This window comes from Squalius cephalus (genome assembly GCF_949319135.1).
Source record: "Squalius cephalus genome assembly, chromosome: 4".
Lineage (NCBI taxonomy): Eukaryota > Metazoa > Chordata > Actinopteri > Cypriniformes > Leuciscidae > Squalius > Squalius cephalus.
The window spans coordinates 12,396,640-12,419,731 of record NC_137125.1 but is presented as its reverse complement, the minus strand read 5'-3'; the positions used below and the strand labels follow the sequence as shown (position 1 = coordinate 12,419,731).

Sequence of the window (23,092 nt, the reverse complement as noted above, 5' to 3'; positions counted from 1 at the left end):
GGAGCTGAGACACGAGGAAAGGAAATGAGGATGCACAAATAAGAAATGAGATGCACCCCAGGTCTGTTCAGGAGGAGGTTTATTTACAGTAAACTGGATTAGATCAGAATAATTGTGCTCATACATTCACCGATCAAGGGTTTACAGTATGATCAGATAATCTGGGTTTATATATTTCACATTTATTAATAAACTGACATTTATCAATTTTACATTCAGTTTTTATTGAACGGTACATTTTCAATTGAAAGGTAATTTACACACACACACTGATCTTACTGTCTATATGAGGATTAATTACACATTTATTCTGACATGTTATTTCACTGTAGTATTAATGTAATGAAGAGACTCAAGAACATCTCACTGTTATGGATAGAATCTCTCTACAGTCTATTCTGATTCATCAACACAGTTTCACTGATGATCTAGAATAAAGCCTAAACCCAGTATAGAGCGGTTGAGTAAATGTGGTCTGGACTGTGTGTATGAGGCTCATTGTGTCAGAGATGTCGACACTGTAAAAGGACAGAGTTCCTGCACTTTTATCCACATACACTCCTATTCTCCTGTAATCCACATACACTCCTGTTCTACTGCTGATGGGCTTTACAGTGAGATCGGTCCATATGTCATTGTGTATGAATGAGTAACTGGAGGGAGAGCAGAACAAACTCCAGGACTGATTATTAAATCCAAACACACTCTCTTTACCCGATCCCTTCCTGCTGATGCTCTTATATAACACTGAAATACACACACCACCAAACTTACCAGTTTGCTCAACCTCCCAGTAACAGCGTCCACACACACTCTCTCTACACAACACCTGAGGAAACACATCAAATCTGTCTGGATGATCAGGATAAGACTGGACTGTGTCAGTGTCAGTAATCACTCTGTTCCTCTCAGACAGACGGAGGTGTTTATTCACTGTGTTCAGATCCAGAGTGAACCGATGGGAATCTGATGGAGAGAAAACACATTAGAATCAGGAATTATGAATCTGTCTAATATCCTGTGCAAATCATCATTATCATTATCCATCATCCAGGTCCCTCATATCTCAGATGGGTGGCTGTAACCAAGGGCCAGACGACGGAGATGATAAAGAAGACTTTAATCCAAGGAAAAACGTACAATCACATAGAACTCAAAATATTACAAGACCAGGAACAGACAGAAACAGAGGGTTTAAATACATTGCAAACAAGAGGAACTAACGAAACTATTTAACACAACACACCTGAAACGAGGAACCTAATTAGTAACCTAGGAGACAAACAGGTAGGGAACAGAGGAGAACTGATAAACAGACTAGAAGTTTAACGAACTCAGATATGAACATATCACAATCAAACATAACCCTGTCACCTCACACCCCCCTCTTAATAAAACAATGTCTAATCGTCTTCCCTGAATATTAATGTTGGTTATTATTCAGTTTATTAAAATTAGGCCTGTTATTATATTTACATTATTAAAATGGTAGAATGAATTTACCTTTAATTTGATCGTTTTTTAAAGAAACTGATGCATTCATTTAGCAAGGATCCAATAAATTGATTCACCAATAAGTGTAATAATATGGTTTACAAAGTTTTGAAGCATTGTAGGCCTATTGTTGGGGATTTTCAGTGTTTTCAGCCTAATGCTGGGTACACACCAAAAGATAATCGGGCTGATTTTGGGCCGATTTCCCCCCTTCCGACAATCCTAGCTATGTCCCGATTATCTTGATGGTTCAACAGATTATCTTATCAGATTTTCCCTTGGTGTGAGGTGTGTTAAGAGTGTCCGAACCTGCTCGGAAGAACGTCGGAGCCGCCCCGATCGCGAATCGTAAATATTAAACATGTTTAATATTTACGATCAGAAATCCTGATGTGTGGGGGGAACCCCGAGGACAAACGCGCGCACGTTCTGGAGATTATCACGTGAAATGAAACAATATCCAATCAGAAAGTGAGATGATGGAAGACGGTCATTCTCACACACACACACACACACGCACATGCAGGAAGCTGAGTGTTATAAGGGTTCAGTGAGGGATTAAATAGGCTAACTTTTTCTAAAGAGAAAATAAATACAATAAAGAATAAATTAAGACAATAAAGAATGAATATATTACTGTAAAGGTTATATAATGGTGGGTACAATGTTTTGTTTTTTGTTTTTTGTTTTTTGTTTTTTTAATGTGAATTTTCTGTGAAAATCATTCCAAACACTATCATCATAATTTCTTCTTGCATATCATCCGACATGCTTATTCTGAAGTCTCGCGAGATTTTGCGAGATTTCCTGTGTTCACAGTCGAGAATCTGGTTGAAAATCTGTTTGTGTGTGGTGTGCTGTCTTTGTCACATCATGGCACACCACACACTATAGGAGCAAAACGCTTAAATCTAGGATTTTTTGTCCTCATGTTTGTGGTCTATCACATTTTGAAAATCTTATAAGATGTAAAAAATCTTTTGGTGTGTACCCAGCATTAGGTGATCTTGAGCTTTTTTAAATTTCCATCTGTTGACTCAAAAATTAAACAGAATTGATACAAAATCTTGTTTAGGATAAAAACATAGTGGAATAGTTGCAGTTTGTTCCTCCTTTCCTGCAACTCGTGAAAAAGTGTTTTTTTTTTATGTTATTTATTTATTTTTTTACTACTGTGATGTTACCTCTAAAACGTGGATCAGTGTTTTTAATTGGCTTTCAGTGAAAAGGTTTACTTTTTACACTTTATTTTAAGGTGATGCAGTGACATTGTACTTACTCTAGAGTAAAATCAATTAACTACATGTACTTGCTATAGAGTTACTTGTAATTATGCACAATTTACTGTTATTACTATAGAAAGTACATGTAGTAACGTGTAACTATGTCACCTTAAAATAAAGTGTTACCCATATTTATCCCTTAGTTTTAGTTATCCTGTTTTTGAAGAATATGTTGAATCCCTCCAGGATGCTGAGGATTCAGACTCCTTCCAGAGAAGGTGTTCCTGGTGCGTCCCACTGGGAGGAGACCCCGGGGAAGAACTAGGACACACTTGAGGGACTATGTCTCCCGGCTGGCCTGGGAACACCTCAGTGTCCCCCCGGAAGAGCTGGAGGAAGTGTCTAGGGAGAGGGAAGTCTGGGCATCTCTGCTTAGACTGCTGCCCCCGCGACCCGGCCCCGGATAAGCGGTAGAAGATGGATGTTGAATCCCCGGTTTAGGCCTGTCCTGATTTACATCTTTGTTAAAGTCACAAGTTAATTTCAAATCTAGCTTTTTTGGATGTCAGTAAGTATGATATAGTTATGCTCTCTTTCCCACTTTGTAAATGTGCAGTACAATTTTTAAAACGACAGTAAAGACATTTAAAAAGCTAATAAACATGTCAGTTTTAAATCATTTAAAACAACTCACATTTCTATTTTTCATTTCATATTTCTATTTCAATCTTTCTGTTAATCAAAAAGTCCAGATAAAAAACACCTCCACACATTGCACATTATTATTTTACATTTTAAAATATATTGAAATAGAAAACAGTTATTTTAATTAGTAATAATATTCCACAATATTACTGTTTTTAACTGTAATCTTTTTTTTAAAAACATTAAAAAAAAACCTTACCGACCACAAACTTTTTATCGGGGTGTATATTATAGATTTTTATTTATAATATATATTTTGTTATTGTTGTTTTATATTGTTTTGTCTCAAGATGCACACCAGTAATGTTTTTTTTTCTAAGGTACGTTTATAAAAGCTACTTAAATGCCCTAATTGAACTAAGGCTTAATCCTGGCTTAATCTAAGCTCTTTCTGTGAAACCAGGTCTACAAGTTTCTTCTAGTAAATCTTTGGCATTTACGCGCCTTTAAAAAAGATATTGCTCTGGACACCCCATTGAAAAAAAGGCTAATTTACATGATCAACTCTAAATCTCTTCTGTCATGTTCTGTTTCACCTTCTACAGGAAGAACATGAACACACTCTGTGAGTTTCTCTGCTTGTTTTCTTAGTGACTTACATTGTAGGAAGTCGTTCCTGGTCCTGAGAACAATGTTGGTAAAAGTGGCTGTGGAATAGAAATTAAGTGTGAAGAGTGTGATTATCATGTCAAGAGAAAATTATCCCTACATCCGTTCCTAAGACATTTCTAATATGATCTTCTACATGATATGAGATGATGGAGGGTCATTTCTGAGAGCAGAATCTCCAGGACTTTACCTCTGTCAGAGATGTTCTTCAGCTCCTCTTTGAAGAAATCCTCCAGTTTGTCTTTTAGCCGACGGACAGATTCTCTCACGCCATCAAAAGAGGAGAGAGAACTGAAAAGATTGTCATTTCCATCTGTAGATTCAGGAGGAGCTGAGAGAGACTGGAAACTCTACAGAAAACAGAAATCAAAGCTCATCACCTCCACACTTCATCAATAATCTGCACTACTGTCAGATTTGTGCGGCTCTTGTTGATCTTTAGTAATTCTCCTCAATCCAGCACTTTCACAGCATCAGCTTCATACTTCTCATGTTCATTATATCATGGTAGAGCTACAAGTTCTAGTGTTTGACACTTACACTATATCTGAACTTTTGCTCATTCTGCTGTCATGAAATGTTTCTCTGTGAGTCTCTTGCTCAAGTCCACTATGATCCTGTTCTTCTAGATCTCTGTTACCTGCAGGAAATGGATGTGATCCTGTGTGTGTGAAAGCTGCTCCAGCTCAGCGTCTCTCCTCCTCAGATCATTGATCTCCTGCTCCAGTCGCTCCAGTCGTTCTTCAGCTCGACTCACTGCAGTCTTTTCCTGATCTCTGATCCGCTGTGTCGCCTCAGAGCGGCTTCTCTCAATGGAGCGGATGAGCTCAGTGAAGATCCTCTCACTGTCCTCCACTGCTGTCTGTGCAGAGCGCTGTTAGGACACACATCACAATCACACTGTGAGCTTCAGTGAGTCCTGACTGAGACTTCTCAAACTTCTCTTCTTCTCCAGACTCACCTTATGAGACGCCACAGCCTCTCTCAGCTGCTGAATATCTTTCTCTCTCTGCTGGATCCTCTGCTGGAACGACCTCTGCGTCTCCTTCAGATGGTGCCAAATGACAAACCAACAACAGGAGAAACATCACATTAATCATCAGGTAAACAGATATGAATTCAGTATCAGTGAAGTGGTAAGACTGAGGGGTTAAAGATCTTACATGGTAAGGTTATTTTCATCAATTTATTTAATAAATTTTATAGATAGTTCACCCAGAAGTGTAAATTCTTTCATTGTTTACTCATGTAATGGAGGTCATTTTCTCTATGGGGATTTTTATTTTGACAGATTTTTCTTTCTCCGGTGTGTTTGCGGGAGATGCAGAGACGTCTGGTAAGAATTAGAGTGAGCAGTGTTACGAGGCAGATCGCCATGATCGCGGTATGAGAAGTCACATTTTTTTTCGCTCAAGCTGTAATGTAAGACAGTGGTGCACAGTCAGATTAAGTTTCGTGAGTTTAGTGTACATTAACATTGTTGTGTGAAACTGGAGACGCAGTTAAAGCAGAAATTTGGTTGATTGCGTCATCTGACAGAGAACGGTGCTGAGAGCATGAGAGAGAGTTGCTGGAGCCGTGAGTTTCATTCAGAACACTGTTGTTTTTTTTGCCGTCATTTTTGATGAGTCATACTGTTTTTCTGAGTCATCCATAAACTGTGTCGGAGCGAGAGACATTGATTTTTTTTCCTGCTAATCGTTTAAGTGCACTTGTTAGTGCGCGAGAATGCATATGTGAGCTCAACGATCGGTTTTGAAGGAGTGATTCCTTTTTTTGTTTTGTTTTTTGGTATAAGAGACTGACGTTCTTCCATGAAAAAGATTTGTTTTTGAGAGACATTTTTTGGGTGATTCAGATCATTCGATCTTTGTGTGCCGCGTGCGAGCTAAGCTGCACCATTTTGTTCCAGAATGTTCCTTATTTTTTAGGAAGGGCCACGCTGAAAAATAAATGACTAATTGTTCAAATTAAGACATTTGACAGTTCTTGTTTAACTTACCTCGGGGTAGGGGCGCCTCACTTGCACTATTGGGATTAGGTGGGTGGGGATGCACACGCACTTCAGGAAGCTACCTTATCGACATAATCATCTGAAGCCTACACTACCTATTCCTCTAGTATATCCTAAATTAGTGTAAGGTAAAACATATACACATAACATGTATATTGAGGCTCAAAGCACTGGAGTGGGGACTAAGATTCCTTTCACTTTTAAGTCTTCCGGGGTAATGTTTTAATTTTACCCTATGAAGTGAGACTTACAGTCCCGTTACACTCATCCTCAGGTCTTTCCAAACTTGTATGATTTTCTCTTGCATAACATTTACTTTTGCATTTGGCAGATGCTTTTGTCCAAAGCGACTTACATTGCATTTCAAGGTATAAATTTACAATCTTATCAGTTCTTGCTTTCCCATGGGAATCAAACCCATGACCATGGCATTGCAAGCCCCAACGCTCTACTGTTTGAGCAAAGCTGATAACACAAAAGAATGTATTATGAATAATGTCTCTGTTTCTAGGGCTAAAACAGCATTCAGACAGTGAGGGTGAAAACAGACATTAAATATGTAAATATATTCTAGTAGACTCATAAACAAAATGATGAGCCTGTAAATGAGTATTATGAGACTCCAAATTCATACCTGTTTCTCTGTCCTCTGTGCTTCAGCTGATACAGTGTCGTGGTATTCATGCTCATCCATTGTACACAGCACACATATACACTTCTGATCAGTGCGGCAGAAAACGTCTAGGAGCTTGTCGTGTTTCTTGCAGATTATCTCCTGCAGTCGTCCAGTGGCATCTGTCACTTTACATGAAATGGAGTTCAGACACTCCAGACAGGACTTGACGGCGTTTTCTTCCAGTACAGATGTCACACTGCACATCTCCAGCTCCAGCGTAACAGTCAGCAGGAAGTTTAGTCTTCAGTTTCTCCAGCACTTCAGCCAGAATGGTGTTTTTACCTAAAGCAGGTCTTGGACTGAAGGTCTGTCTGCACTGAGGGCAGCTGTAGACTCTCTTCTGATCCTCCTGATCCCAGCAGCCTGTAATACAGCTCTTACAGAAACTGTGTCCACAGGGAATGGTCACTGGATCCTTCAGGAGATTCAGACACACTGAACACAGGAACTCATCCTGAGTAATTCTGGCTTCTGCCATTTTACTGCATGAATACAGAGATACAAACACACAACAGCTCAACCACAGTTCAGTTTCAGTTTCCCTGAACTGAAACTGTTTCTTGTTTCCTGGTTCTGTGTTTAAGTGACGTTTGCGAAACAGGCGTGTCTGTAAAGCTTCCTCACTCCTGGTCCCACACACATTGTGTTTAATCAGTCTCAGACACACACTCAAAGAATAGAAGTTACTGAGAAGCAAGACAACACCCTTAATAGTTCAGTAATTCTGTTTCATAAATACTTCACTGGTACTGCAGGACTGAAAACTGTCCAGTTTGTCATAGGGCTGGGACGATACACCTCCCAATTCGATACTATCACGATACTTGGGTGCCGATACGATATGTATTGCGATTTTTAAGAATTGCGATTCTACATTTACTGCGATTCAGTTTTGTAATGTATTGCGATTGTTCTATTATTATTTTTAATACTAGACCCTGGGGAACAGTTGAATCATACACTAATACATGATGTATAAGATGAGTCATATTTACAAAAACAATTCATCTCATGGCAGCAAGTCTGTTGTCAATGGTAATGATTTTGCGAAGTTATTTTAATCTTTCTTACTGTTTTTCAGTAATAATAGGAGGACTTGTACACGTAGAGCTCATAGACCACAAATGTAAAGTGAATCACTCACATTTAATGTTTGCTCCTTGCAAAGTAAATGTTTTTTTTTTTTTGTATTGCTGTTTCATCATTAATTGATAGAAATTAATGGTACTCATTATTTTCAAATCAGAAGTAGATGTTGGGTTTAATATTAACACAAAATATATTTTTGTTTAGGAATCATATTGTATTTTTCTTAATTCGATGCATGACATGTAGTAATGAATGTCCAGTGAAAATCCAAGTTTAGAAAGTAAAAGTCCTCAGTATTTTGTTCCAATTACCCGGATTTGCTAATTAGCACAGTTTTTTAGCCAGGAGACAACTAATTAGTGAAATCAGCTGGCTGAGTTCATGGGTGGAATAAACATTTGGTTGGACTTTTACACTCTGACCCCTTTACACCTCTGATGACATGTAGTAATGAATGTCCAGTGTGGATCTTCTCAGCGCTAGTATTTGTCTGATCATGTGATCTCAACATGTCTGTCCACAAGGGTTAACTTGAGTCAGGTGCGTAGGGGAATTTCTACCATATGAACACTCATATGACATTACTTTATCATTCATTTCAGTAGATCTGGGCATTTTATTAAAGTTCAGCTTTGAGAATAAAACCAACCTGTTTGTTCCTCAGTATCTTATAACATATTTTACCTGTCGTGTGTGTGGACTTTTAAGTTTCTGTCTCCGCCTCCATTTCATAGTCAGTTTGTGGTTTTCTTGTTGAATAGTTCTGTGATTGTTCCCAGGTGTGTCTTGTTAGCTTGTTACCCTCTGTGTATATCTACACCTGTGTTCATTGTCGGTTATTGTCCTTACATGGATGTGTGTTTGGAAGTCTCTCAGTTTTGTTCTCCTTGTGTTTAGTTTGGATTCTAAGTTCTTTTTGTTTTGCATTTTGTTATTGTTTATTAGTAAATCTCCACCTAGATCCTCTCCTCATTTTCTGAGTTTACCTCCTCTTTACACTTCAATCTTCATGTTTCACTCTGAATGCTTCTTCAATCTTCATGTCTTCACTCTCCTCTTTAATAATCGCCATCTTTATAATAGTGTCACATGGATCTCAGTTGCTTTTCCAGGAGTTCTTCTGTGTTTGGACACTCTGTCATGTTTTAACATGTGAATAATTAACAGAAAGAAAATTAAATCCAATCTACAGGTGCATCTCAAGGTAAGGGATCAGAGTGATAGTCTGAATGATGGATCTACAGTATGAAATGCTATCGTTGTACACATGAATCTTCTTTGCCAATTCCAGATGAAACTGTGCCAGGTGGAGTGATTGACCCTGATAAAGAGGATGTGACCTTCATCAGATCATGGAGAAGAATAACTGCAGAATCATCATCCGTTGGTGAAGTCTCCAATAAATATCCCCTGTATCTGGACATGCCAGCATTGGTAATGCACATGCTCAACTAAGCTGCAGAGAAGAGAACTTTACATAAAGCTTGTATTTCATAATTTGGTCATTTTATGTTTCTGTTTTGTGCCCTGAAGGTAGACACTATGGGGAAGATGACTTGTTTATCAGGAAATTGGACCTTGAATTTTATATAATTCATCTGTGAGGGTTTTTAAAGTGCTTTTCTAACAAGTTTTGAATGTTTTAATGGTGTTTTTTTATATATTGTAGTAAATGCAGTTTAAGCATGCAGTTTAATTTAATGTTAAATAAGAACACAAATAAATGGTATATGAATTTGTATTTAATGGTTCTGTGATTTCATAAAAGTATATGAAATGTATAGCGATGGAACATTTTAAATAAAATCCTATATTAAAACTTTAAGCAATTACTCGGTAACATATAGTTGTGTTAGATGCATACAAAAATCACATTGATGCAATTACTAAGGCAAGACACACATTGTGTTATTAACCCTTAATATTTTATTTAATATATGTAATATTTTCAGCGTCTAGTGTCCTTTTGGAGTGGTGTGCCAAATAAAAGGGTTGGGGTTTGATAAAGAGAAGGCTAAAATGGAAAGCATTTCTTCTAATCTGTTTAATCTCTGGGTTTAAAACCCACCATCCATTGCCACCACTGGATGCTGCTAGTGTTTGCCATTTATCTGTTAACTAGTTGACATTTCACATTGGCTTCCCACAGGAAACTTGAGTATAGTGTTATGTCTATGACATGTACAGATGGTACTCAACCAGAATAGGTCTTCTACTACCACATGTGCTGATCATTCTGAGGTAAAGGAATTTGCAGAAATTGACTAGTGTGATTGCACTGAACCGTGCCCTGGCCTGCTTGAAGAGGTCGAAGAGCATGAAACTGGAAACATGACCTTCCATCTGCGACTGTTCCAACATTGGCTATTAACACATTAACAGTGGTGAGCGCAGTGGCGCCGTTGTTCTGTGGCTGCCGTTGCATCATCCAAGTGGATGCTCTGAGGTGAATTATCCATTGTTGCTTTTAGTAGGCCTAGAGCTACAAAGCTGGGAGCACTAAATTATATTCTAAGTCACATTACATGCTTTTAACACTAAATAAAGCACATAAACATCACATAAGATTATCATTGATACACAGTGATGTGTGTGTAGTTCCTCCGGTTCGTACCGACTCGAACCCGGGCCCATCCACATATGAGGCTAGGGCTCTAAGAAGGAGGCTAAAGACCGCAGTCTCTAGAGTGTTTCTTGAGGTTTACACACACAGCTCACACTAGCCTACGTCTGTTACACTCACCCCCCTAAACCTCACTCCCATCCGGGTCACGGCACCAGCTGTAGCCCCTCCAGTTTGTACCGTCTGCTCTAAGTCAGATTCGAACCTGGGCCTGTCCACATGGGAGGTGGGCACTCTTACTAAAGACTGAGAGATCAGAGAAGTGAGGTTTACATGCACAGCGACTACTGGTCTACGTCTGTTACATGTAAGTGTGAGAAGTGTAAGTGTGGTCAGTACTCGTGGGGCGAGTGAACTGAGAAAATTCTGACCTACAGTCAATGTTGCCAAGTCCATGACTGTGGCTACTTTTAAGTTAAGTTGATTATCAAAAGCCTCTTTTTCGAAGGACATCCTGGGATTTTTAATCCCTGTCACTACACTGGGGTGTTAGGACCCACACAGACCACAGGGTGAGCGCCCCCTGCTGGCCACACTAACACCTCTTCCAGCAACAATCTAGTTTTCCCAGGAGGTCTCCCATCCAGGTACTAACCAGGCTCAGCCCTGCTTAAGCCTGGTTCACACGGGACGATTTTAAAATAGTCGGCCGATTTTTCCAAACCTGAGACACCCCACACACGGCGATTAAAAAATCATGGGTCTAACAGTTTTGGTCGTACAGTGTGTGGTGCGCAGCCACACGGCAAAATCAACACATCACACACAAACCGATTTGACTCCCAAGCATTCCCAGGTCAGACGGGAAATCTCGCAAAATCCCTCGAGATCAAACGTAACTTGAGAGTAAACAATAATGGCGGACGAAAAGGATGCAGTGGCGATAGTTTGTAGTTTGTTTTTAACCAAAAAAAAAAAATGTTATTAAAACGGGTGCGCCATGCCGCCGGCTGTTTTGATTTTGTTTCCCTGTGCTTCCTCGCCGCCTCGTCACCTCGCTTTCTGATTGGCTACACGCCACAGTCCACAGGCTGCGTGCTCGTTTATCCCCCGGGGGACACCACACACGAAGAGAAATTGGGCCAAAAAAATCCAACATGTTGGATATCCCCGATTTGAGATCGGAGCGGTCCCGACGTCCATCCGAGCAGACGAGCAGTCTTAACACACCACACACGGCAGGAATATCTGATCAGATTATTTTAAGATAATCGGAGCATCCTTAAGAATGTCGGAAGGGGTGAATCGGGGCTAAAATCGGCCTAATTATCCTGCCGTGTGAACCAGGCTTTAGCTGCAGTGGGAGACCAGTCTTGGGCTACAGGCTGATATGGCTGCTGGCATTATGATACAACAATCTTACATTTGGGAGCAATTTGGCGAGAACATACACTGCGTACCTTTTTTGTAATAATTGTGTACCAATAGCCTACATACTATAGGATTTTTAAAAATGACAGGGTACTTTTTTTTATAGCAAAAGTGCAGATGTTTAAGTTTGGGCTTACATGTTTCAAGGCAAGTAAAGCTAAAACTATTGCAGTTTTTTTAAATACTGGGAAATATAATCTTGTTCCATGTAGTTACAGGGAAAGTGGTGCTTGTTATCCTATTGTTCCATGTAGTTACCTGCAATGTCACACTTACCCTGTAACTACATGGGACAAGAGGTAGCAAGCACCTCTACATGAAACAAAAGTATCCTTCCCCCAATATTTAAGCAAAAGTTGCAATTGTTCTAGTTTTCAGTGCACTTTTGTTAAAAAGATTACTGAATAAATGCATAGATATGTACCCTGTCATTTTTAAAAAGCCTATATAATATGTATTGGTAAACCATTATTACAAAAAGGTACGCAGTGTATGTTCTTGCTAAATTGCTCCCAAATGTAAGATTGTTGTATCATAATAGTAGAATAAGTACCCCTTAGTTCTATAATACTTACAGTATAAATATATATTTTTTTTATTCTTATGGTTGTTACCTCTTTATTCCCCAAACTTTACATATTGTTCCCAGTTACACTGTAAAATTGCTTTAATTACGCAGTACTTTGGTGCCGTTTTGTGTTGTTTGTTTGTTCTCCTCCCCTCTCTGTTTGCTTTTACTTTCGCTTTCTTAGCTCTGTGCCATTGGTGTTGCTCCCTGTCAATCATTGTTGGAGCCGATGACGTCACCTCCGCTTTCTCCCTATTGGCGGACACCAGGATCCATAAAAGGAAGACGTTGACACAGATCGAGAGAAATGCTTTGTTCGTTGTCTGTTGCTATTCTATGGGGAACGAGATTAAGAGACGACATTAATTCTGTGTGATGTGAATTACCATTTTGTGTTGTATGTTCACACGTGTCTTGTGTGCTACTTAAACAACTCTTTTCCACCTCTCTTCATGTTGAAACCACTTGTTTGGATGTCATTGTGAATACAATGGGCAGGGAAGGAGAGGAAAGGTAAGGTAAGGACATTATTGTGTAAGACACACTAGGTCAGGGGCGTGCATCACCTGCTGTATTTTTGTTTGGATTTAGTGAGTGTAGTTTATAGTAGGATATCTCCGCATACGGAAGATTTTATTTTCTTCTTTTCCTATTAGTCTGGTTTATGAGTTAGAGGGTTATGTTTTAATAATTTATTTGATTTGATTGCCGCCCAATTCCCTTCTTCTTTTGCCCTGCCTGGGTATCTTTTTGTTCTTTTCTTTTATGTAAATATTATTGCAAGTTGTCTTGGTTTATGAATTTTTCCACTTTATTATTTTAAATAAACACTTGTTGATTGCCTTTAGCGCTTTGGTCTCAGCTGATTGCATTGACATCAGTCCGAAGTCAAACTCCGACAGTTAATGTTATTCATTGACCAGCAGTCAGTGTGTTCGCTCACACGAGAGAGAAGTGCTCTTCATTCGTCTCATTTCTCAATAAAATATTAAAAATAATCAGCATCATTGCACCTCATTTATTTTCTTTGACTGCGAGATATGCCTATAATGGTCTTTTGATGTATTTTTTGTTTGTTTGTTATCGCGCTGCACAGACGTCTACAATATTAAAAATAGGCTATATTGTTGTCATCTTTATTTTTGACTATTTATTCTATTTTTCTGCTCTAAACGTTTTTTTCTATTCTGTTTAAAATGTACTTTTTCTTATTTAATTTTTGCTTTTGTTAAATTTAACCAATTCTGTTATAATAGCCTAATATGCATATATATAAAAAAAATCTTGTATTTTTTTTTTGTTCTAAAAGTTTGTTCTATTCTGTTTTGTTTGTTAATTTTTTTTTACATTCTTTTTTTTTTAAATAAACAGATAGCCTACAAACAGAGATATATAATAGTTCACTGTTCGTACAAATAATAGTCTATATGTATGTATACTATGTAGACTATAACTTGTATATGATCGTTTGTTAAAACAACATTACCCAAATTTTGTTTATTTAATAATAAAATTATTACTTTATAACATGCAGTTTCAACTTAAGTTGTTTCATTATTGTACAGCAAACGTCAATAGCTCTTTTTTTATTTTATGTTTGTTGTAGGCTTAGTTGGAAATGACCATAGTTGCAGTATTTCATCCTTACCGTTAATTGACATTAGCCCCATTACGTTTCAAAATGCGGCAATTGCTGCTGTTTTGCAAAATGTCTCTTTGTGCCACCTGGCGGTCATTTCGCGAACAACTTCGTTTAAAAATACGACTGGTTTATTTTTGGTCGATTTTTCTCATTTCGCACCTGACCTAAGTCTACCTGGGTCTCGTCTATAATCGATGTCCCCAAACGTCTACAGTCAATGTTAGTTTCTTATAATATTTATACTCTAGCGTGTCTCCTCGTCGACGTCGGCTGAGTTTTCTAACTTTATACTCTAACTTACTTGCTGTGCAGCAATAATAACTGACAGACTTCAGACAATGCCTTCGAATATGCTTTAAAAACGGCCAGAGGATCTCAGACAAAATCAGAGAGAATCCTACCCGCTAAAGGAATACAACAGTTTTTATAGAATAGGAGCATGGCGAAAATAACATGAAACATTACATAATTTCCCTACAATTTGATTGGTTCTTCATAACCCTTCTGTTACTAGGTAGAAGCAAACTCTGTTTTTGTGATTACTTCATAATCACAAGTTTTGAAACCTAGACATCTGTCCGGTTTCATTTCCCCTAGATGTTATTTATACACTCACACACTCAAAGTCACAAGTTTTCAACCAAACGGTTTAAGGAAACATTTAAGATTCAAAAGCATATGAATGTTATTCCTGCAAGAAAAAATAAATGTTAGTTATGATTAATTAAAAAATCCATCACACTACCAACTGTATACAGTGTGTCTCAAAGTGCGAATGTTCTTTGTAAACGGTGGAAAATTATCATGAATTATGTGTATTTGATACCTAAGGTTTGCGTGCAATTCAAAAACAGTGTTTTGTCTTTTTTAAATAAATGAGGTCCACACTGTTCTTGGAATGAACAATATGATTTTTATTTTGCCAGCATCACATGCAAATTATAGTTCTTCTTAACAAACAAAGTAAAATGCAATGAACGATATGAATTAAATACCATCATCAGCCAAAAAAGTCTCTACAGATTTGAGAAATATGAACACAAGGCATCTCTTGTGGCATTTGACAGTGTTTGAATGAAGAGGATTCCATTCACGGGTATCATTTTCTTCATGAACATTATCATCATGTTCCTCACTATTAACTTCACAAAAAATTGTGAAACACGCAACATGCTGCGATAATAGTGTTGACGATAACGACTACGTCAAAGTGCTGGCTCACCATTGGCTAGCTCCTGCATCAGCATCACACGCATGCGCATCAGCCAATGGTGAGCCGGCATTCTGACATAGAACTCGGAAGCGCTACATTAGTATTTAATACATGAAAAGTGTAGCAGAATGACACAGACGTGAAGAAATGGTTGAATAAAGTCATTATTTTGGGGGGGGGGGGTTGCGCATAAAATGTATTCTTGTCACTTCATAACATTAAGGTTGAACCGCTGTAGTCACACAGACTATTTTAACAATGTTTTTACTACCTTTCTGGGCCTCGAAAGTTGCAATTATGTTGCTGTCTATGGAGGGGTCAGAAAGCTCTCGGATTTCATCAAAAATATCTTAATTTGTGTTCCGAAGATGAATGAAGGTCTTACGAGTTTGGAACGACATGAGGGTGAGTTATTAATAAGGGTGTCACGATTCTCCAAATCCTCGATTCGATTACATTTTCGATTCTAAAGTCACGGTTCGATTCTCGATTTGTTTGATTGTAAAAAAAAAAATTGCATCAAATAAGTGTATTGTGATTGTCACTAACATTTTTCACTAACACTAACACTAACACTAACATTCAAAACTGAATTTTATTAGATTTAGTGACATGTTACAATGTTTACATGGTACAATTTCTGGTATGCTACGCTTTTTTATTATTTCAATTCAATTCAATTATTGTGATTTGATTTAATATGGACTCATTTGGATAAATATTAGGTAGGCTACACAAGATAGGCGTTAATTTGTCAAAAAAAAAAAAAAAAAACCTCGCCTAATGCTGTAAACATACAGAGAGCCCTATCAGCTGGTAGTAGGCTATTATATAAGGTTAAAAATAATTAAATATAATGCATTTTTTTAATTATAATAACAACTTTATTTAATGATATAAGTAAAAAAAATATAATGTGTAATATAGAACACATATTTAGCAAAATACTCTCTATAGCTATTTTTTTTTTTCTTGCCAACTACGTAGCCTATATTATGGTCATTGAATGGCTTTACTGAGGTAAATGTGACATAATTGTTCTCCAGCTATGTTATTGACCTCTTCACGCTGATGAAAAACACTGATTGATCGATATTATGTATGAGGAATATACATTTCGGAAGTTGTACTGTATCTTTCAACAGTGTTCGTGTTTTTTTTTACTATTAGCACACGTGAACCCATCATCTCTAGTAGAGATGATCGGTTCACGTGCGTTAGGGATCTGTCACATTTACAAGCGCCAAAACGGTATTTATTGTTTGAATTTCGTAATAAAATTTACAGAATCTGAGAGCTGAGATTTTTTTTTATATCATAAAGTAACCTGCTCTAGTCTGTCGGTCTCCATGTCCTCTATGCTTCGCGATTTTTCTGTGCGTGAGAGCGTGTGAAAAGTGTCAATTGCGCGTGTCTCACGGTGAATCCGTGAGAGTTGGCAGCTCTGACTCGCAGCACTTGTCTTCAGCACGTGTTTTTTTTGTTTGTTTTTTCGCTTGGCAAGACGAGCTGACGTGACACGGGGGCGTGACAGCATCGTCGATTCCATTTTTTGATTCGATAATCGAGATTGAGCATTAATTTAGATCGATTTCGATTTAAAATCGAAATCGTGACACCCTTAGTTATTAATGACAGAATTTTTGGGTGAACTAACCTTTTAAGGTCTGCCTGAGGTGTTGTCCTTTATTCCTGTTTTGTTTTGTTTGCTTTGTTTGTTCTGTTGGAACTTCACTAACAAAAAAGAAACAATGGCAAAATTAAAGTGTCATCAACTAATTAAATAGTAATTTGTTCCTGTACACAGTTTACATTCATTTTAGCATCTATTTTAAACCTATTAAGTCACTAATTAGCATACAATCTAACAAACAACTATCCTATGATTTAGCCCACAAAGGCAGATTTTGCATACATGCTCTATAATAAATAAACTAAGTAAACAGATGTATTTCTAAAGCCCGGGATACACTGCATGATTTTTGCAATCCTATAAGATCATTACAAATCATATTGTATGACATGCATGTAGACTGTACGATGATGACGCGTATTGACTCGTAGGCTACAATGCAAGTTTCTATTGAAGAATAAAACATTATCAGCATGCGCTAGTGGTAAACAAAAAAGACCATGATGAATCACACTTTGTCAGTTGTAGTTTTTATGTGCTGACAAAACTTTGAAAGAGGAAGGGAAAAGAGCTTGAGGGAAGCAGTATTAAGTTTTAGCGCTATAACAGCCCATTGTCCTGTTACTAGAAATTATAGTAGGTTGTAGTACTACCACTGTCCTTTAGGGGCTCCTAGCTGCTCACCTCCTCTAGCTTAAATCCAAGTGAAGTAGTAGAGGAAGGGAAGTGTTAGGATAGGAGGAAGCATGGGCTGCGTTCGAAACCGCATATTTCCCTACTATATAGTAGGGGAAAAGCAGTAGGAGAGTGAATAAGTATGTACGAATCCTTAGTATTCATAAAAGAGTAGGCGAGAATTCCCTGGGTGATGTACTAATTCTCATGAGATTCGGACGTGCGTATACTTATAGTGCATGCGAATATGCCTACTTACCTACTATTTAGTTGGAGAAAACAGTATGTGAAAGGATCAGCATGTTCGAAACATCAGTATTTATAAAAGAGTAGGCGAGAAGTTCCCGGATGTCCAACTGCTTCCGCCCAGATTCTCGAGTGCTCATCCGATTGATACTTTTCTATCCCAGGAGACCACGGGAGAGGATACGTCATTATCACGATATCAATAAGGATAAAACTGTTAAAGTAAGTACTTATTGAAATTAAGTACCTACTCAGTGAGAATGCGGTTTCGAACGCAGCCATGGTTGTCTACTCTGGCTATAAGCTATACTAAGAGTCCAGATTGAGAACATTTGTGTTTCAAGCTCAATTAATGTAAGTGTTTTCCATGTTTTGTTTATTTTTTTCTCAGTTGGTTGGTTTGTTTTCTGTGATGATCATATACAAAGAGTTGAAAGTTGAAAGTTTAACCTATGTTGTTTGTTAGCAAGCAAACGCCCTGTTGTATATCTTGTTTTAGAAGGACTCTTTCATATTAGTAGTTTGAATACTACTAATATTCTCATTGAAGGGATATCAAAAAGTGAATTTTGGATTGGGCACTCAGGAATGAAGCGTTGGTGTGAAAACGCATGTGTATGGTTATCGTTTAGACTATTGTTTGTCGTTTACGGAACTGTATATCATCATCTTCATCATCATCTACACAAAGTACATCTGAAATGACATTGTTTGCCATTATGCCAACTGTTGTTGTTCGTACAAATTTCTATTGTATAACTCATCTGTTTGCTTATTTGGATTGTGTACAAACTTTATTTCAGATGAACACTTAAAGGTGCTGTATGTAGGTTTCAGCGACCTCTAGCGGTGATGTTTCAGATTGCAACCAATAAGTTTACAAGCGCGTGCTCTTGCGCGTGCTCGAATTTATGAGCGAGCACTGTGCATAGACAGTATATAAACGGCACTGTGGGTACCTTCCAGACTGAGACGCAACACACCGGAGAAAGCATCCCACAACATGCTGGAAACTAAGGTAAACTCCCACTGCAACGTTACAATAATAGGCTACTTTTATCAGCTTGACGAACTAATGCTCCATGCTCGTACCATGATAAGTATGGAACCCTATCAACTGTGCCGAATTTTGCCACTGCAAGCACCACTTCACATTTTCTTCAGGAAATGTACATTCTAGGTTTGTAGATAAGGTTTCTCCATGATTCAAATGCCCTGCCGATGTTGATCCGTGTTTTCACCCGAAGTTAGTCCAATTCACGTCTGGCCTTACGAGCTTCAGCAGAAAAAAACTTTTTTTTGTTTTTTATTAATATGTGGAGTTTGTGTTGGAGTCTGTGTTGTGCTGGGGTCGTTTCTAAGTGTTATCAGACATGTCATAAGTTGCATAAGTCATAAGTCCATGTCATAAGTTGCAGTGTCATCACTGTTGAGTGCAAAGTCAGTAGGCTAGACGAGGCGAGAGGCTCGGAAGCGCGCGTGCAGGTCACGTCACTGGATTTTGCGGTAAATCCGACCCGGCACCTTCACATAAAAATAAGAATACTTGCTTTCCGAGGTAATAGCAAAACCCGCAAAGTGGATAATTTTAATGTGAGATTACAACCCCTTCACACACATGCAATAAAAAAAGGATTCATTTTAGTAGAAAAGTTACATACTGCACCTTTAAATTTACTTCTGTGGAGATATCTCCTTAAGCGTGTTTTAATATTATTTAAGGTATATATATTAAGCGTGGTTGGTGGGTCCCTCCCTTAAAATTCAGACAAATACACTGTGCGATGAACATGCTGAATTTCTGACACTGTCAGAAAATTATCTTAGGCTATCTTTGGTCATAAGACCGTGACAAGGACCATCTTTGAACCTCTCTCATTGTACGACATAGGACCACCGGATTAGGAGCCACGATTGTTTCACGATGGCAATCATTCGTCTGGGACAGTCAAAAATCGTGCAGTGTATCCCGGGCTTAAGAAAAGACGTGTTCAGGTCAGCTAGGAGTTATTCGATTGTGTCCAACCCAGCTACTTTTCTGATTACTCGAGCAGTATTTGCCAGTTCATTTAATCCTTCTGTCAAGAGGCACTGAGTTGAAGCAAGGGACAATCCTGCAGCAAAAGCACTGCCCACACCTGGAAAGAGACTGAACAAATCTGCAACGGTGGACATTGCTATAACCGAAGCACCAACATGTAATGTGGTCACTTCTTTTTTTTGGATGGCATTAGCGAACTTTGATTCGGCCCGATATTCCAGCAAGGGCTTGTTCACTTTTTCTGAAAGCCTTTTCAGTGATCTGTCATCCAAACCAAATGCATAATAGCACCTTAAAAGGAAAAGAAACGCAATGGCTGCATCACACGCTACTGATGTGCCCGGCACAGGGACCACTGTTATACCAGCAGAAGCAATAGATGCAACCCAGATCAGCCCTTTAAATAACTTGATCTTCTCCTCAAGAGTTGCAGCAGAGCACACTGGCCAAGCTTGAAGAAGAGCAGAACGTTTATGGACCGGAAGCTCATCTGTGATTGTCTTTTGAAGCTTTTCAAAATCATATTTCCCCAAATCAACAGACGATATCAAGAAAACCTTAGCGTTTCCCAGTTCATTCAAGTTTCTCTCACAGTACTTTCTTATTTTGTCAAGAACATCCTGTTCATTAAATCCTGGTCTCTTTTGCTCTGAAGAGATGTCGATGTCAATCTTGGAACGAACAAAGTAAAAGTTTTTGTTCCGTTTTCTTATTTCTTTAGCCAGCATGATGTCGTTCTCTGTGAACCTCTCTGAGTTAAGGATAATGAAAAAATCATAGGTTTTAAATTTGACATCTTTAAGGTATTTATTTGCTTTGAAATTTGGAGTTCCTATTCCAGGGAGGTCCCAGATGTTCACATTTGACATTGTAGGAATGTCATACTTGGTGCGCTTTACTGTAGTTTCTGTGACACCAGTAGGCGCTGCTCCATCGTCATCGTTACTTAGGCCTCGAAAGAGATTCACAAAGGAGGATTTCCCAGATCCTGTCTTTCCAGTCACAGCGATGTCAAGTGAGACATTTAAAAACTGGTCAATTGTTTCTTTCGCTTTTGCTGCCTTAGAAACAGCACAGTCTTGAGTTGCCATGTTTTAAACTGCAAAAGTAATAGAAGTACCTTAAGCATTACTTTATTCTTGAAAGTTGAAGAATGTTCATAATTTCTGTTATTACAGTAATCAAAAGTTTCTGTAGTGTGATCCACATTCAACCCTAATGCTCTTTGTTTAACAAATGGAGTCAGCATTGTTGCATTTAAAGGCAGATAATAACTTATTTAGGATGTACATTACAATTAAAGTGATCAAACAGACATAGCATTTGATGGTTACAGTGTTTTATACTGACCTTTTGAGTGGAGAGCTTTTAACCTTTTTTTGTGTGTTTCTCTGCCCTGTCAGTGGAAATAAACCACGTTTCATAAATTATACATTATTAACGGATCAGTTTACATAAAAAGCACAAAACTACCATGAAGTTAACAATAACATGAATTTAAGGGTCAACTGATGTTGTATTAAACCCACAATACTTTGCAGAACCAGCTCGGGGTCCTGATCCTCCTTTCAGGTTTTTTTTTTTTTTTTTTCATTTTTGTGTATTCAGAAACTGTATCCATGGACCAAAATCCGTTAAATTTAAGGTAAAAACTGTCAGCTGTGGTTACTAGAAATTTACCATAAAAATACGGTAGCAACATTTTATGTTTTACGGATTTAAGGTAAATTTACAGTAAAACCCAGAATTTTTTAACTGATGGTATGTTAATTTACCAACCTATTAAAATACTAATATCTGTTTTGTACCTTTGTAATACAATGACAACCACCAAACACAGTGATGATTATAGTCACTATTACAGTTATTTACCGTATATAGTACGGAAACTTTCTGTTAATCATTGAACTGTTTTTCACCATAGCATTTTTACCACTAAAATCACGATCATTATTTACAGTGCTGCTGTGCTTTAAATTATATATGGGTTAACTGTAATGTGGTGTCAAATATTGGCTACATAAAGAAATGTTGAAAGTGACAAATCATTCAATTACATTTAATAAACTAAAATAGTGTAAATTTAAAGATACTTGGTTGCTACTCTCGATGAGAGACATATTACTTAATTACAACTTATTTTTATTTATTTATTTAATTTATAGTTACCTTAAATTCTTGGATCCAGCTGGAGTAGTGAGACACCTGGATGCTGACAATGTTTTGTGTTTCTTTTCATTGACGTTTGAGAAAACAAGTTTACAAGGAGATATAGAGTCTGACAATCCTTTTAATTGAGCTATGAGCTGCTGTATAAGTATTAAAAGACAAAATTTTATACAAAATATATATAAAAATTATATATTGGTTATATAATATTATCTAGTCATATAGTGTGGTGCATTTGAACATACCTTGAACTTTTTCAAAACTTAAAGTCGATTTCCATAAACTTGTGTTCTCTAACAATCAAAATGTAATAATGCCTTGTTTAGTTCCTGCTGCAGATTTTGACCATGGTTACATACAGCTCAGCTGCAGCCTAGCGATCTTTTAAAAGGTGTACAGGGCGGGCCGTCCACCAACGGTTAGGGCTAGGCAAAGCCACCCTGGGGCTTTAACTGTCGTGGGGCTTTCCCAGGGCTTTAACTATTCAATGAACTGGCCTACTTCCTTGTCTCCTAACAGCTGTTATTACTAGCATCCATTAAATATATCCAGCTGCAGCAGTGCCCACAGATATTTCAAGACACACAAACCACGAGGCCGGAAGTGAAGTAGGACCATATATGGTTTGGAGCTGGTTTTGCGCCACCTATAGTTTTATTAACGTATTTCTTTTGTTTGATGTATATTTCACAAGCTATTTGATGGATATATCATGGATTTGATAGGATTTATATATGTACAATATTAATAACAAAACCTTAATTACTAAAAATGATTGATTGACTGATGTAAATATGTACTTTCAGATCATACCAAATATGAATGTATCTTAATGCAAAAAGATGGCATTTTACAAAGATAAGCTGTTTTGGTGGAATGATTCATAAACTGTAAATATATATATGTATATATTTCTAGCCAATCTACTGCTTCATGGTGAATGTGATTTCATATGTTTATAGGTTTTTTTTGTTTTTTTTTTTGTTTTTTTATTTAAGTTTGAGATTGTATGAAAAACCTGGGTCTTAATTTTCTGTGGCTTAGTTGCTTCTGGTGAGGATACCTGAAGAAAACATCTGAGGCTCGGAACTCAGAGATTCT

At 37.7% G+C, this 23,092-nt stretch overlaps 2 protein-coding genes and 1 pseudogene across 3 annotated transcripts in view; all 3 read right to left on the bottom strand.

Moving 5' to 3' along the window:
* Positions 1 to 74: 74 nt before the first annotated feature.
* Positions 75 to 23,092, bottom strand: part of LOC307156978 (uncharacterized protein) — a 122,356-nt gene continuing 99,338 nt past the window's right edge. The window contains exons 12-13 of the mRNA XM_079868706.1: positions 4,022 to 4,069; positions 75 to 966 (exon numbers count right to left, since the gene is read on the bottom strand). Of these exons, the coding sequence (XP_079724832.1) occupies positions 407 to 966; positions 4,022 to 4,069 (608 nt within the window). The 3' untranslated portion in view covers positions 75 to 406. The remainder of the gene's footprint in view (positions 967 to 4,021; positions 4,070 to 23,092) is intronic.
* On the bottom strand, positions 4,151 to 7,213 carry LOC307156980 (annotated as a pseudogene). The gene is made up of 4 exons: positions 6,680 to 7,213; positions 4,993 to 5,076; positions 4,825 to 4,893; positions 4,151 to 4,381 (listed from the first exon to the last, which is right to left on the bottom strand). The product of its transcript is annotated as an uncharacterized misc_RNA (transcript).
* LOC307157376 (T-cell-specific guanine nucleotide triphosphate-binding protein 2-like) lies at positions 18,163 to 21,218 on the bottom strand. The gene is made up of 2 exons (XM_079869273.1): positions 21,173 to 21,218; positions 18,163 to 20,921 (listed from the first exon to the last, which is right to left on the bottom strand). The coding sequence occupies exon 2, from the start codon at positions 20,911 to 20,913 to the stop codon at positions 19,789 to 19,791; it is 1,125 nt and encodes a 374-aa protein (XP_079725399.1). The 5' UTR covers positions 20,914 to 20,921; positions 21,173 to 21,218; the 3' UTR covers positions 18,163 to 19,788.